This window comes from Monodon monoceros, unplaced genomic scaffold (assembly GCF_005190385.1).
Source record: "Monodon monoceros isolate NGI ecotype Baffin Bay Population unplaced genomic scaffold, NGI_Narwhal_1 Super_Scaffold_17, whole genome shotgun sequence".
Lineage (NCBI taxonomy): Eukaryota > Metazoa > Chordata > Mammalia > Artiodactyla > Monodontidae > Monodon > Monodon monoceros.
In genome coordinates, this window is record NW_021703773.1 from 4,806,373 (window position 1) to 4,820,979 (window position 14,607).

At 38.0% G+C, this 14,607-nt stretch overlaps 2 protein-coding genes across 3 annotated transcripts in view; both read right to left on the reverse strand.

Moving 5' to 3' along the window:
- LOC114897703 (disintegrin and metalloproteinase domain-containing protein 32-like) overlaps positions 1-5,727 on the reverse strand; it is a 174,416-nt gene extending 168,689 nt beyond the window's left edge. The window contains exon 1 of the mRNA XM_029226723.1: positions 5,650-5,727. Within this exon, the coding sequence (XP_029082556.1) occupies positions 5,650-5,707 (58 nt within the window). The 5' untranslated portion in view covers positions 5,708-5,727. The remainder of the gene's footprint in view (positions 1-5,649) is intronic.
- Positions 5,728-8,458: 2,731 nt separating this feature from the next.
- ADAM9 (ADAM metallopeptidase domain 9) overlaps positions 8,459-14,607 on the reverse strand; it is a 101,824-nt gene continuing 95,675 nt past the window's right edge. For both annotated transcript variants that reach the window (XM_029226435.1, XM_029226436.1), the window contains 2 exons: positions 11,747-11,814; positions 8,459-9,789 (listed from right to left, as the gene is read on the reverse strand). In XM_029226435.1, the coding sequence (XP_029082268.1) occupies positions 9,696-9,789; positions 11,747-11,814 (162 nt within the window). In that variant the 3' untranslated portion in view covers positions 8,459-9,695. The remainder of the gene's footprint in view (positions 9,790-11,746; positions 11,815-14,607) is intronic.

Below are 14,607 nucleotides of genomic sequence, written 5' to 3' on the forward strand. Positions count from 1 at the left end.
CAGACTAGATCAAGTGAAAGAAAGGATTAGCAAACTTGAAGACAGAGCAATAGAATTCATCCAATCAGAGGAGCAAAAAATTAAAATTAAAAAAAAGAATGAAAAAGAGTGAAGACAGATTAAAGGATTTATGGGACACCATCAAGCAGACCAGTATCCACATTATAGAAGTCCCAGAAGGAGAAGGAGTAGGGGTAGAGGGCAGAAAGCTTATTTAAAGAAATAATGGCTAAAAACTTCTCTCACCTGGCAAAAAAAGAAAAGAAAAATAGACATCCTAATCTAGGAAGCTCAAAGAAAACCAAAAAAAAAAAAAAAAAATTAAAGAGAGCTACACTGAGACACATTATAATTAAACTGCCAAAAATTAAAGACAAAGAGAAACTCTTAAAAAGCAGCAAGAGATTTTTTTTTCTTAAATTCCATATATATGTGTTAGCATACGGTGTTTGTCTTTCTCTTTCTGACTTACTTCACTCTGTATGACAGACTCTAGGTCTATCCACCTCATTACAAATAGCTCAATTTCATTTCTTTTTATGGCTGAGTAATATTCCATTGTATATATATGCCACATCTTCTTTATCCATTCATCCGATGATGGGCACTTAGGTTGTTTCCATCTCCGGGCTATTGTAAATAGAGCTGCAATGAACATTTTGGTACATGACTCTTTTTGAATTTTGGTTTTCTCAGGGTATATGCCCAGGAGTGGGATTGCTGGGTCATATGGTAGTTCTATTTGTAGTTTTTTAAGGAACCTCCATACTGTTCTCCATAGTGGCTGAACCAATTCACATTCCCACCAGCAGTGCAAGAGTGTTCCCTTTTCTCCACACCCTCTCCAGCATTTATTGTTTCTAGATTTTTTTGATGATGGCCATTCTGACTGGTGTGAGATGATATCTCATGATATCTCATTGTAGTTTTGATTAAGAAAAAATGTCACGAAGAACCTAGGGGTAAGACAGGAATAAAGACACAGACCTACTGGAGAACAGACTTGAGGATATGGGGAGGGGGAAGGGTGAGCTGTGACAGGGCGAGAGAGAGGCATGGACATATATACACTAACAAATGTAAGGTAGATAGCTAGTGGGAAGCAGCCGCATGGCACAGGGATATCGGCTCGGTGCTTTGTGACCGCCTGGAGGGGTGGGATAGGGAGGGTGGGAGGGAGGGAGATGCAAGAGGGAAGAGATATGGGAACATATGTATATGTATAACTGATACACTTTGTTATAAAGCAGAAACTAACACACCATTGTAAAGCAATTATACCCCAATAAAGATGTTAAAAAATAAAATAAAATAAAATAGAAATTAAAAAAAAAAAGAAAAGCAAGAGAGGGGCTTCCCTGGTGGCGCAGTGGTTGGGAGTCCGCCTGCTGATGCAGGGGACGCAGGTTCGTGCCCCAGTCTGGGGGGATCCCACATGCCGCGAAGCGGCTGGGCCCGTGGGCCGTGGCCGCTGGGCCTGCGCATCCGGAGCCTGTGGTCCGCAATGGGAGAGGCCGCAGCAGTGAGAGGTCTGCATACCGCAAAAAAAAAAAAAGCAGCAAGAGAAACACAATTTGTTATGTACAAAGGAACTCCCATAAGACTATCAGTGGATTTTTCGGCAGAAACCTTGCAGGCCAGAATGGAGTGGGATAGTATATTCAAAGTACTGAAAGAAAGAAAATTCCACCTAAGGATACCATACCCAGCAAAGATGTCCTTCAGAATTGAAGGAGAGATAAAGAACTTCCTTAAAAAAGTTAGAGTCCATCACCACTAGAATGGCCTCACAAGAAATGTTAAAGAGAGTTCTTCATACTGAAGCAAAAAGACCCTAATTTTAAAAACTAAACATATCCTTACCATATGATCCAGCAATAGCACTCCTTGGTATTTACCCAAAGGAGTTGAAAACTTATGTCCACACAAAAACTTGCACACAGATATTTATGGTAGCTTTGTTCATACCTGTCAAAACTTGAAAGCAACCAAGATGTCTTTTAGTAGGTAAATGGATAAGTAAACTGGTATATACAGACAATGGATATCACTCACTGCTGAAAAGAAATAAGCTATGCAGCCCTGGAAAGACATGGAAGAACCATAAATGCATATTACTAAGTGAAAGAAGCCAATCTGAAAAAGGCAACATACTGTAAGATTCAAACTATATGACATTCTGGAAAAGGCAAAACTATGGAGACAGCAAAAAGATCAGTGGTTGCCAGGACTTAGGGGAAAGGGAGAGATGAACAGATGAAGCACAGAGGATTTTTAGGGCTGCAAAACTACTCTGGGGGATACATGTCATTATACATTTGTCAAATTCCACAGAATGTAAAACAGCAAGAGTGAATCCTAAGGTAAACTATAGATTTGGGGTGATAATGATGTACCAGTGTGGGATCATCAATTCTAACAAACATACCACTGTGGAGCAGGACGCCTATAGTAGAGATTGTACATGTGTGGGGACAGGGGTATGTGAGAAATCTCTGTACCTTTCTCTCAGTTTTGCTATGAACCTGAAACACTCTAAAAAATAAAGTTTATTCATTTTTAAAATGGTTGAAGATGGTAAATTTTATGTTTTGTATATTTTACCACAATTTAAAATAATTTTAAAACAAAGGTATAAAGAAGATGTAGCAAATACATATAATGGAGTATTACTCAGCCATAAAAAGAAACAAAACTGAATTATTTGTAGTGAGGTGGATGGACCTAGCGTCTGTCATACAGAGTGAAGTAAGTCAGAAAGAGAAAAACAAATACCATATGCTAACACATATGTATGGAATCTAAAAAAATATATATATATATATTGGTTCTGAAGAACCTAGAGGCAGGACAGGAATAAAGACACAGACGTAGAAAATGGACTTGAGGACACGGGGAGGGGGAAGGGTAAGCTGGGACGAAGTGAGAGAGTGGCATGGACATATATACACTACCAAATGTAAAACAGGGAGATCAGCTCGGTGCTTTGTGACCACCTAGAGGGGTGGGATAGGGAGAGTGGGATGGAAACACAAGAGGGAGGAGCTATGGGGATATATGTATATGTATAGCTGATTCACTTTGTTATAAAGCAGAAACTAACACACCTTTGTAAAGCAATTATACTCCAGTAAAGATGTTAAAAAAAGAAAAAAACAAAGGTAATGTATTAAAAAAAAACAGATGGGTAAAATATCCATTAAAGTTCAAAACAGACCAATGGATTTTAACATAACATATTAAGAAAAATTCATCGATATGTTTTAGATTCCACATTGCAACTAAACTTTACCATTTATCAAGTGTGTATTTGGTGCAGCATCCAAAGAGGAATACTGGTAATTACCTGAAAAGGCTCATAAACTACTCCCTTTTCCAACTACATAAGCTGGAATTTTTTCATATACTTCAAACAAAACATTTGGCAACAGACTGAATGCAGAAGTAGATATGAGAATCTAGCTGTCATCTATTAAACCAAACCTTAAAGAGATTCACAAAATGTAAAACAATGCCACTCTAAATTCTTTGTTTTGGAAAATATAGTTTTTCTTTTATAAATGTGTTACTTACATTAACATATAATAGGTCTATTACTGTAATTGAGCGGGACCCTATGGGGCTTTCCCAGGACAGACCCCCCCACACACCCAATGTCCTCTGCCTGCCTCTCGTCTGTAGAAAAACTTTAGTCAAAGAATAAATTCAATCAGAGAAGTGAAAAAAAAATGCAGAACCAAAGGAAAGCAGTCAAACAAGACAAAATAATAATAGTTTAGCCATTAAACAAAGTCAAGGACCTTTAGTTCCTCTTCAAGAGCTATAGATAATATTCTGAGCCATGTCCTTTGAGCTGTTCTGCAGACACTGAAACCCTCACCAGGTGGGAGAAGTTAACTACGTGATGACCAGACTGCAGCCAAGACATAAGCTGCTCCATCTTGCACAATTCCAAGAACTGGCCTCAAGGAAATGGGAACCAACCCTAGAACTGAAGATTAACTGAACTTAAGACAATCAAGATGACACTGATCAGACCACCGCATGACCAATCTCGTGGCTGTGGGAGCTGACTGTGCTGTTCTGCAAGTCGTAGCCTCTCCCTCTGCCTATACATCCCTGAAACTCCCCTTTCAAAGCTCTTGCCCCCTGATCAACAACCAAGCTGGTGTTTGGACACGAGTCTACCTTCTCCCCAGGTTGCCAGCCTCCTGAATGAAGCAACCTTTCCTTTCCTACCAATACCTGTCTCTCGAGTACTGGCTTTCGAGCCGCGAGCAGCCAAACCTGAGTTCAGTAACATTACTGTTATTTTTTAACGAATTAATTAAAATTCTTAAATTTCTACATTAATTTCTAATATGACAAATACTGACGAATATAAGCAGAACATAAAAGCTCTCTGAGAACTTCAATAATTGTTACATTTTTGTTCATTTCTTTGCTGAAAGAAACATTCCGAAAAGTTTCAGAAACACTGTATTTAAATGTTGCAGGTGTTATGGTGAAGTTGTGTCCCCCGCCCCCAGCTTTCCTATTGGAAGCCCTAACCCCCAATGTGATGGTATTTAGCAATGGGATCTTTGGGAGGTAATCAGGGTTAGATGAGATCATGAAGATGGATCTCTCATGATGGGTTTCACGCCTTTGTAAGAAGAGACAAGTGAGTTTGCTCCTTCTCTCTGCTCACAAAGAAGAGGTCACGTGAGTACACAGCAAGAAGGGAACGGTCTACTAGCCAGGAAGAGAGACCTCACCAGATCCCCACTATAAGAGCACCCTGATTTCAGGCTTCCTGCCTCCAGAACTGTGAGAAAATAAATCTCTGTTGTTTAAGCCAGCCGGTCTAGGGTATTTTGTGGGGGGAACGGGGGGCTGCCGTCCGAGTTCAGCAGTGTAGCATGTAACAGAAAAATGACTGGAAACAATCCAACAGTCCTTTAATAAGAGAACTGGCTGCTAAGTTGTGGTACCTCCAAGCCACAGAACACTATGCAGATGGGGGAGGAGAAGACAAGATATTCCATGTACTGACACAGAATGGGAAGATTCAGAACAGTGTATAAAAAGGGAAGGAAAATAAGAACGTATCTTAAAATTTTACTTGCATCTAAATCCCCCCCAATATATTTTAAAATTTTGAGGACTCTCTGTAACTGTTCCCCGTATTGTCACAATGTCAGCAATAGAATATTTTTTTGGTATTGCAGGACAAGTTACTGAATGCAGGACAAATTATACTGGAACAGATGATACCTGAGGAGACACCGTTTTCTGGAGTTTGAGTAGAGTTCATGAAGTTTCTGGGGTGCTTCTGAGCGCAAGAAATTGTGAGGTAGTTTTGTGAGTGCCTAACAGACCTCCATAAACGGCTGCCCCAAACCCAGATTCAGAGAGTCAGAGCGTCAGAGATTTAAGCTTATTAAAAGTATCTTCCTCTCTCGTGAGTCAGTTCTGTATCCCTACGGAGCGCCTAAAAACTGCCCGGTTTCCTGACTGGCAAAAGAAACCTAAAAGCAGGGAAGGGCGCCGAGTTTTCAATCGAGTCGAGGCGCAGTTTGACCCAAGCAGGTACGCGTTTAAAGAAGGAAAAGAAAAATCTTCCTCCTCCCCCTACCGGAGTAACAAACAGGGCAACCTCGGGCTTACCGGGTCTTGACATTAGCAAGCCACGGAGGCCCGCTAGCAACATCATTAGGCGGAACATTTCGTGACTCCTGTCTTCCAGCGGAGACCTGAGCCCTACTGCCGTTGGCCGTTCGTGAGCGCCGTTCTCGCGAGGCTGCGGCACCTACCGGAGCGCCCGGTACTCAGCGCCCAGTCCACCAATCGCCTGTAGGGCACGCCTCCCTTTATAGTCGTGCGTCCGGGTCCGCGGGAAGCTCTTTTCCCAGCAGCCCGCTCTACCCGATGGCCAGTTGTCTGGAGGTCCCCGACCACCCTGGCCCTCTCCGTCGCGGTCATCGTCCCCCACAAACTTTTTGCTTCGTGTGGATGGACCTAAAAGAACTAACATTTATTGTGCGCTGTTTTGTATCAGACACTACTTGCTGAATTTAAAACTATGCGCATACGCACACACGCGCACACACAAACACGAATTATACATTCATATTTCCTAAAGCTGAGGTTTTTTAATTAAAACAACAACAAAAATCCAGATATATTTTAAAACGATTCCAAGAAAGGGAAAAGTGAGTAGATTTTCGTATCTTCGGAAAGTACCTGCTATGGTTTTTTTCCATACCCACTGCCCAAATACACTTTGTAACCAGGCTGTGTCTACTTTTTCCTCCAATCAAAAAATTCATGTGATGGCCTGCTCTTGTTCAGTAACTTCTCAGTACAATAAATATTCATTCATTCATGTAATGAATGAAATGGACAAGATTTTTGCCCATAATTACAGTACATATGTTCCAGTAGAAAATTCTAGCCGAATTCCTCAACATAGTATTCAAAAATTTCTAAATTCGGAGCCCAGGCTTTTCTTTTCTTTTCTTTTCTTCTATCCCCAGTACTATGACTACTTATGACTTCCTGTCTTTCCTGAATGAAAATTGCCTTATTACCTTGGACTGCAATGCCTCCTCCCACCCAGACTCACCCCCCAGTCTCTACGTATATGCACTATCCTTCAATTCTTTTCAAATCCCCAAGAATGAGTTAATCTCTCACACCAATTAACAGAACGGCAGATACACAAACTAAAAGGTCCTGTGGTAACACAGAAAAGTTCGTTTGGGGAATCACCACATCTAAACTCAGTTGAGATCTAATTTTATGGATGCATAGGATTTCGACAGGGTAATCTAAGTCTGCAAAAGAATATCATGAGCATAAACACGGCAACAAAAATACAACTGGCCTCTCGGTATCCACGGGGAGATTGATTCCAGGACCCACTGTGGATACCAAAATCCCCAGATGCTCAAGTCCCGATGTTGGCCCTCCGATTTCTGTACCTGCAGATTCAACCAACCATGGATACTGAACTATTTACCACTTGCGGTTGGTTGAAGCCACGGATGTGAACCTGCAGATATGGAGTGCCACTGTATTTTTATTGGAAAACAAAAAAGCTTGTAAGTGGATCTGTGCAGTTCAAACCCACGTGGTTCAAGGGTCAACTGTATACACATAGCTTGCATCTCAACAGGAACAACAAATGCTAGACTAACACTTCTTTTAGGGGGTAGTTGAGCCAAAAGCTGGTTTCATCTTGCTTCACAGCATTAGAACCGTTACAGTAAATGCTTAGACTTGTTAATTAGTGGTAAGTACTTTGAATGGATTTCCAGTTATTTCACTTCTTTGTTATTTCCTTCTCCGCAAACTTTCCTGTTTAAATCTTTTAAAAAGCAGACTTTATGTCATTCTTATTTGTGTATATGGCTCCCTCTATAATGGGAGCCATGTCTCATCCAGAACTTATGTATCACAGGACCTAATGACGTACTGTGGTACCTGCAAGATGGTAGAGTTTCAGTAAACATTTATAGAATTTAATAAAATCTGATCTGTGCTTAGAAAACCTAGATCATGTTTTACTAGATGGTTAGAGACCCAGGCAGCTGCCTGATAGAAAGGGAAAATGCGATACCTTGAACAAGGTAATAAGCTTGTGAACACAGTCACACAGCGACACCAAAGTTACATACAATTTATCCTTGATTATTAAAACATCTTTAGCAGATGGCAAAGAATATCTTTAATATTTTCAAAATTTTAAGTGGCATGTATGACCAAGAAATTTTACAATTTTTAATAACAATCCAAGATAAATCAAGGACAAACCTAAGTGAAAAGAATATAAAATATGTAAAAATATATATAAAAGCAAAAGAAGTTCAGACTGATCAACAGTCTTTTAGAAAAACTTTCTAAATATTCAAAGATCCAAGGAATTATCTAATTCTGAAAAAAGTTTTAAGTTGTATAGTGAATATATTACCAACTGTGAAATTTCAGTGATATGAATGACAATTGCAAAGCTGTGTAAAAACTGTGGGACTATCTCAGTGACAAACACAAACATTTTTGGTCGTATATTAATTCATTCAGAGATTTAAATTGAAATGAAGAATCTTTATTTGGGACTGTTTACAATTTTTAATATGTACCTGATTGTTAAAATAATGTACCATCTTCAGAAGACAGATGTGTGTCTTCTTCAAAACCAATCTGTTTTTCTTTTTAACAAAAAGCCACTGTTCACAATTTGGCAGAAGTCTGGAAAATTAGTATAATGTTTTAATTAATAAGGTTATAAATAGCTGAGTATTTAAGAAATTACTGGGCAACACAAATCAGAATTTCAAGTATTTTATTTACGGTAAATCTTATGTTTGTATATGTATGTATACACAAACCAAAAATTTTTTAAAAACTAAAGAAATTCAGTTAATAAACTTATTAATAAACTTTATTATGAAAAATTACCAAAAAAATTTAGGTGCTTAAATTTTTATCATTCATACCATTTCTTCCACAGTAAAAATTCATTTTTTTATCATAGCTGGGACAATAACTCACAGATACCACTAACTTTTTTGCACTTATCTAAGAAAACTTTTTCTTCCTTCCTTTCTCCAGCCTAATTTCTTTAAAAATATTAGTGTCAACAGAGACATTATCAAGCACACCTTAGTAAATGTAAACATTCTAAATTATATTAATAGCAATCTTTGAAGTTTCAGATTTTGGACTTAAAATTAAAGTGCTTATGAAATTCTCAAGTGGTTTTATGATAGCTCAATTGATTGAAGATACTATAATTGTTCCTGCTTTTTATTACAGCCAAGAATCAACAGCGTATCTGATTAGTTCTATTAAATACTTCGTACCTTAAAGTTTATAATTAATTTAAAACAATGCTATTGTAAAAGGATGCTATGCTTTAACATGATTCATAATAGAAATTCTATTATTAAATTAACTTTTCTAATATTCATTATCCATAGATAGATCCACAGAATCTATTATCCATAGAATCCATAGAATCATATATCCATAGAATGTTCATTAAAATGGAAGATAATAACTGTGTGTAAGTATACACATACACACTTTTAGTGTGTTTTTGCACTTTTAAATTTATATTATGGTATCTTAATTCTGTATTTTGTGCATTCTTCTGAAGACAGAGTATTCCTTTATTCATGTAGTGAATGAGATACACAAAATTCTAGTGTGTGATGATTATTAGTCTGTGCAAGATTAAAAATATTAGATATTAATTGACAGCTAATTAGTTTTCACAGGTATTAGGTTATTACATGTTCAATCAGAAACTACATTAATGATAACTAAGGTCAAAATTCAGAATTACATTTAAGCACATAATGACAAAACTTAAACCAATACAGTTAATTTGAAAATCACTACAGTAACGTGTTCAAATAACATAATCCATGTCAGGTGCATTAACCTCACAGATGACCGAATAAAATGTATTCAGTAATGGAAATGAAAATGTTATTCTAAATTCCCTGGCTTTACTGCATTTCTTCTGTTTCTCATTTCCCACTACTCAAGTTCTGTTTTTCTGTATTAATAAAGTTTGTTTGGTGGTATTTTGTTTTCATTCATAACTGCAGCAGGAAGAAAGGTTTTTCAAGAAAATATCAGGAAAAAAAAAAGTATTAGCTCAGTTCCCTGAAGATGTCTGCAAAATGAAAGGTTAAAAAAAAAAATCAAGTGAGGGAACTATATAACGGAGGTGGAGGAGCAGGACGAGCAGGAATTAAATTTCCCTGAGATGATACTTTCGGTTGTGGTGGAGGCGGCCTGTGAAGGGGAAGAAAGACAGTTAATCGTATGTTTCAACCGTATGAAATAATGCTACCTTCATTACAAGCCCAACATAACACCATTCTTGACATCACTGACAATTCTTAAGGGTACCTTATATTCTGAGATCATTACGAATCGGATATGTAATGGTTAAAAGTCTCCAATCGGAGTCTAAAATGGAGTAACTACCTTAAAGTCATGCTAGTGTATAATCAACAACGTACAAAGGTTCTGGTGTATATGTGTTTAAAAAGGACAGTACATGAGGGGCTTCCCTGGTGGCGCAGTGGTTGAGAGTCCGCCTGCCGATGCAGGGGACGCGGGTTCATGCCCCGGTCCGGGAATATCCCACATGCCGCGGAGCGGCTGGGCCCGTGAGCCATGGCCGCTGAGCCTGTGCATCCGGAGCCTGTGCTCCGCAATGGGAGAGGCCACAACAGTGAGAGGCCCGCGTGCCGCAAAAAAAAAAAAAAAAAAAAAAAGGACAGTACATGAAATAGAAAAGACAAATTGTAAAAGACAAGTGAAGATACTATGTGAATTAAGCACCTCTTGTACTGTTAGGATTTAAGGGGAGCAAATCACAACTAAGTATAAACCTTACATACATGCATAGAACTGAAATTCCAGCTCTCTCAAATATAATTTCCACTCCGAGAATTAAACCTGCTATGACTTCTATACCAGTCCTTCTCAGTTCTCATGCTTTAACCTGTGGATACTCTTCCCTAACTTCTTCATCCAATTCTAGTATACCTCTATCCCAATAACATACTAGAACTTTACATGGTGAATATGTGTCTCACTATTTATATAATCTGCTCCTGAGGTTCAGGTGGATTTCAGTACACTCTCACTGCATAATAAAGATTATACTTGAGGATACTACTCAGTGTGCAGTTCAATTGTAATTTGAAGGATTTTTGCGGGGTGGGAGGGGTGAGATGTATTTTGTGTGATGCAAAATGTTATAATAAATTTTCTCCTTTCTTGCTGATGTTACGCCCATCCACCGAGTCTTTTATTTTTCTTGTGTTTTTCAGTTCTAGAATTTCCATTTAATTCTTTTTTTAGGTTTTTAAGTCCAGCACATCTAGTTTTGTGCTGAAATTCTCAATCTTGACTATTAATTCGGTGATGTAATCGTCATAGTTACTTTAAAGTCCATCTCTGATATTAATTGCATACCCTCTGAGTCTGCTTTTCTTGGTTTTAGTCACATTTTCTTTTCTTATATGTCTAGCTTTTTAAACTGGGGGCCAAACATTAAAAAAATAATAATAAAACTGCAGGAAATAAGTTGAGGGTCTGATTCACCCTTACCCCGGGGTCCCAACACAAAGACTGGGATATTTGCCAGGGTACCACCTCCTTGACAGGGCTCCAGTCTTTGTCCCCTCATCCCTATGAGTTTGTTGAAAGCTCTCCTCAGCTTCCTATCCTCTCACGTTCAGAATAGGTAGATATTTACAGTCTAGGATGAAAAATGGTCCCAAAAGCTGAGATTATCTCTGGACTGCCTTCCTCTCCTGGACCATAGTCCCATAATCTCTCATTTCCTTGGTAGTTTTCTGATGCCTTGAAATACATATTTTCTTATATTGTCTAGCTTTTTTTCTAGCTGTTCCTAATAAGAAGGCTGGTCCAGCCTATCTGATTTCCCATTGCTGGTTATTTTAAAGGTCGTTGCTTCCGAATCTTACAGGCACCAAAGGCTACAGCAGCTGTTGACTGTCTTGTTTGGGCTTCTTTAAAATTTCATTCCGACACTGCATTAATATGACAAAACTTATATAAAAGCTCTTAAAAGTTTTTCTGCAAACTGTGTTCTATCTAAACTGTTAGCAGCAAAGACCTTGTCCTAAATTAAATTAAAACTACAAGAGAACTATTTAGACATTAACCCTGGATTTTATTCTGGTCAAGTAATCTAAGCAAATTCACTTCAGACCTTGATGGGAACTGCTGAGGCTGCTTGGCTGCATAAGTTGGTACTGGAAATCTGTTTGCATATATAGGCTAAAAAGGAAAAAAAAAGTTATTACCACAGTGCACTCATAAATATATTTTCTATAAAGTTTATTTTCCATATAAAAGTAATCTATTTAAAAATCAATGAATAGATGACTATTAATGTTGACATTTTAAAATACTTCGCTTATTCAACATGTCTTTGCTACTGAGTGTAGAATATTTAATTCTTTTAAGGTTGTATATATTTTTTAATAGATCTTTATTGGAGTATAATTGCTTCACAATACCGTGTTAGTTTCTGTTGCACAACAAAGCGAATCAGCCATATGCATACCTATGTCCCCACATCCCCTCCCTCTTGCGTGTCCCTCCCACCCTCCCTACCCACCCCTCTAGGTCATCGCAAAGCACCGAGCTGATCTCCCTGTGCTATGCTGCTGCTTCCCACCAGCCAACTATTTTACATTCGGTAGTGTATATATGTCGATGCTACTCTCACTTCGCCCCAGCTTCGCCCTCCCACGCCATGTCATCAAGTCCATTCTCTATGTCTACCTCTTTATTCCTGCCCTGCAACTAGGTTCATCAGTACCTTTTTTTTTTTTTTTTAGATTCCATATATATGCGTTAGCATACAGTATTTGTTTTCTCTTTCTGACTTACATCACTCTATGACAGACTATAGGTCCATCCACCTCACTACAAATAACTCAATTTCGTTTCTTTTTATGGCTGAGTAATATTCTGCTGTATATCATGTGCCACGTCTTCTTTATCCATTCATCTGTTGATGGACATTTAGGTTGGTTCCATGTCCTAGCTATTGTAAATAGTGCTGCAATGAACATTGTGGTACATGACTCTTTTTGAATTATGGTTTTCTCAGGGTATATGCCCAGCAGTGGGATTGCTGGGTCATATGGTAGTTCTATTTTTAGTTTTTTAAGGAACCTCCATACTGTTTTCCATAGTGGTTGTATCAATTTACATTCCCACTAACAGTGTAGGAGGGTTCCCTTTTCACCACACCTTTCCTTCTACTGACTTTGGGTTTTCTTTGTTCTTCTTTCCCTAGTTGTTTTAAAAGTGTATTGTTTATTTGAGATTTTTCTTGTTTCTTGAGGTGAGATTGAATTGCTATAAACTTCCCTCTTAGAACTGCTTTTGCTGCATCCCATAGATTTTGGGTCATCATGTTTTCATTGTCATTTGTTTCTATGTATTTTTTTTATTTCTTCTTTGATTTCTTCATGATCTCTTGGTTCCTTAGTAACGTATTGTTTAGCCTCCACGTATTTGTGTTTTTTACAGTTTTTTTCCTATAATTGATTTCCAGTCTCATAGTGTTGTGGTCAGAAAAGATGCTTGATATGATTTCAATTTTCTTAAATTTTCTGAGGCTTCTTTGTGACCCAGGATGTGATCTATCCTGTAGAATGTTCCATGTGCACTTGAGAAGAAAGTGTATTCTACCACTTTTGGGTGGAATGTCCTAAAAATATCAATTAAATCTGTCTGGTCTATTGTGTCATTTAAAGCTTGTGTTTCCTTATTTATCTTCTGTTTGGATGATCTGTCTATTGGTGTAAGTGGGGTGTTAAAGTCCCCTACTATTATTGTATTACTATCGATTTCTCCTTTCATGGTTGTTAGCATTTGCCTTATGTATTGAGGTGCTTCTATTTGGGTGCATAAACATTTATAATTGTTGTGTCTTATTCTTGGATTGATCCCTTGATCATTATGTAGTGTCCCTCCTTATCTCTTGTAACAGTCTTTATCTTAAGGTCTATTTTATCTGATATGAGTATTGCTACTCCAGCTTTCTTTTGATTTCCATTTGCATGGAATACCGTTTTCCATCTCCTCACTTTCAGTCTGCATGTGTCCCTAGGTCTGAAGTGGGTTTCTTGTAGACAGCGTATATACAGGTCTTGTTTTTGTATCCATTCAGCCAGTCTGTGTCTTTTGGTTGGGGCATTTAATCCATTTACATTCAAGGTTATTATTGATATGTATGTTCCTATTGCCGTTTTCTTAATTGTTTTCAGGGGTTTTTTTGTGGGTCTTTTTCTTCTCTTGTGTTTCCCGCTTAGAGAAGTTTCTTTAGCATTTGTTGTAAAGCTGGTTTCGTGGTGCTGAATTCTCTTAGCTTTTGCTTGTCTGAAAAGCTTTTGACTTCATTGAATCTGAATGAGATCCTTGCTGGGTAGAGTAGTCTTGGTTGTAGCTTTTCCTCTTTCATCACTTTAAGTATATCCTGCCACTCCCTTCTGGCCTGTAGTTTCCACTGAAAAATCAGCTGATAACCTTACGGGGATTCCTTTGTATGTTATTTTTTGTTTTTCCTTGCTGCTTTTAATGTTTTTTCTTTGAATTTAATTTTTGTTAGTTTGATTAATATGTGTCTTGGTGTATTTTTCCTAGGGTTTATCCTGTATGGGACTCTCTGTGCTTCCTGGACTTGGGTGACTATTTCCTTTCCCATGTTAGGGAAGTTTTCCACCATAATCTCTTCAAATATTTTCTCAGACCCTTTCTTTTCTCTTCTTCTGGAGCCCCTATAATTCGAATGTTGGTGCGTTTAGTGTTGTCCCAGAGGTCTCTGAGATTGTCTTCAATTCTTTTCATTCTTTTTTCTTTATTCTGCTCCAGGGCAGTATTTCCACCATTTTGTCTTCCAGTTCACTTATTCATTCTTCTGCCTCAGTTATTCTGTTATTGATTCCTTCTAATGTATTTTTCATTTCAGATATTGTGCTGTTCATCTCTGTTTGTTCTGTACTTCTTCTAGGTCCTTGTTAAACACTTCTTGTATTATCTCAATCCGTGCTTCCA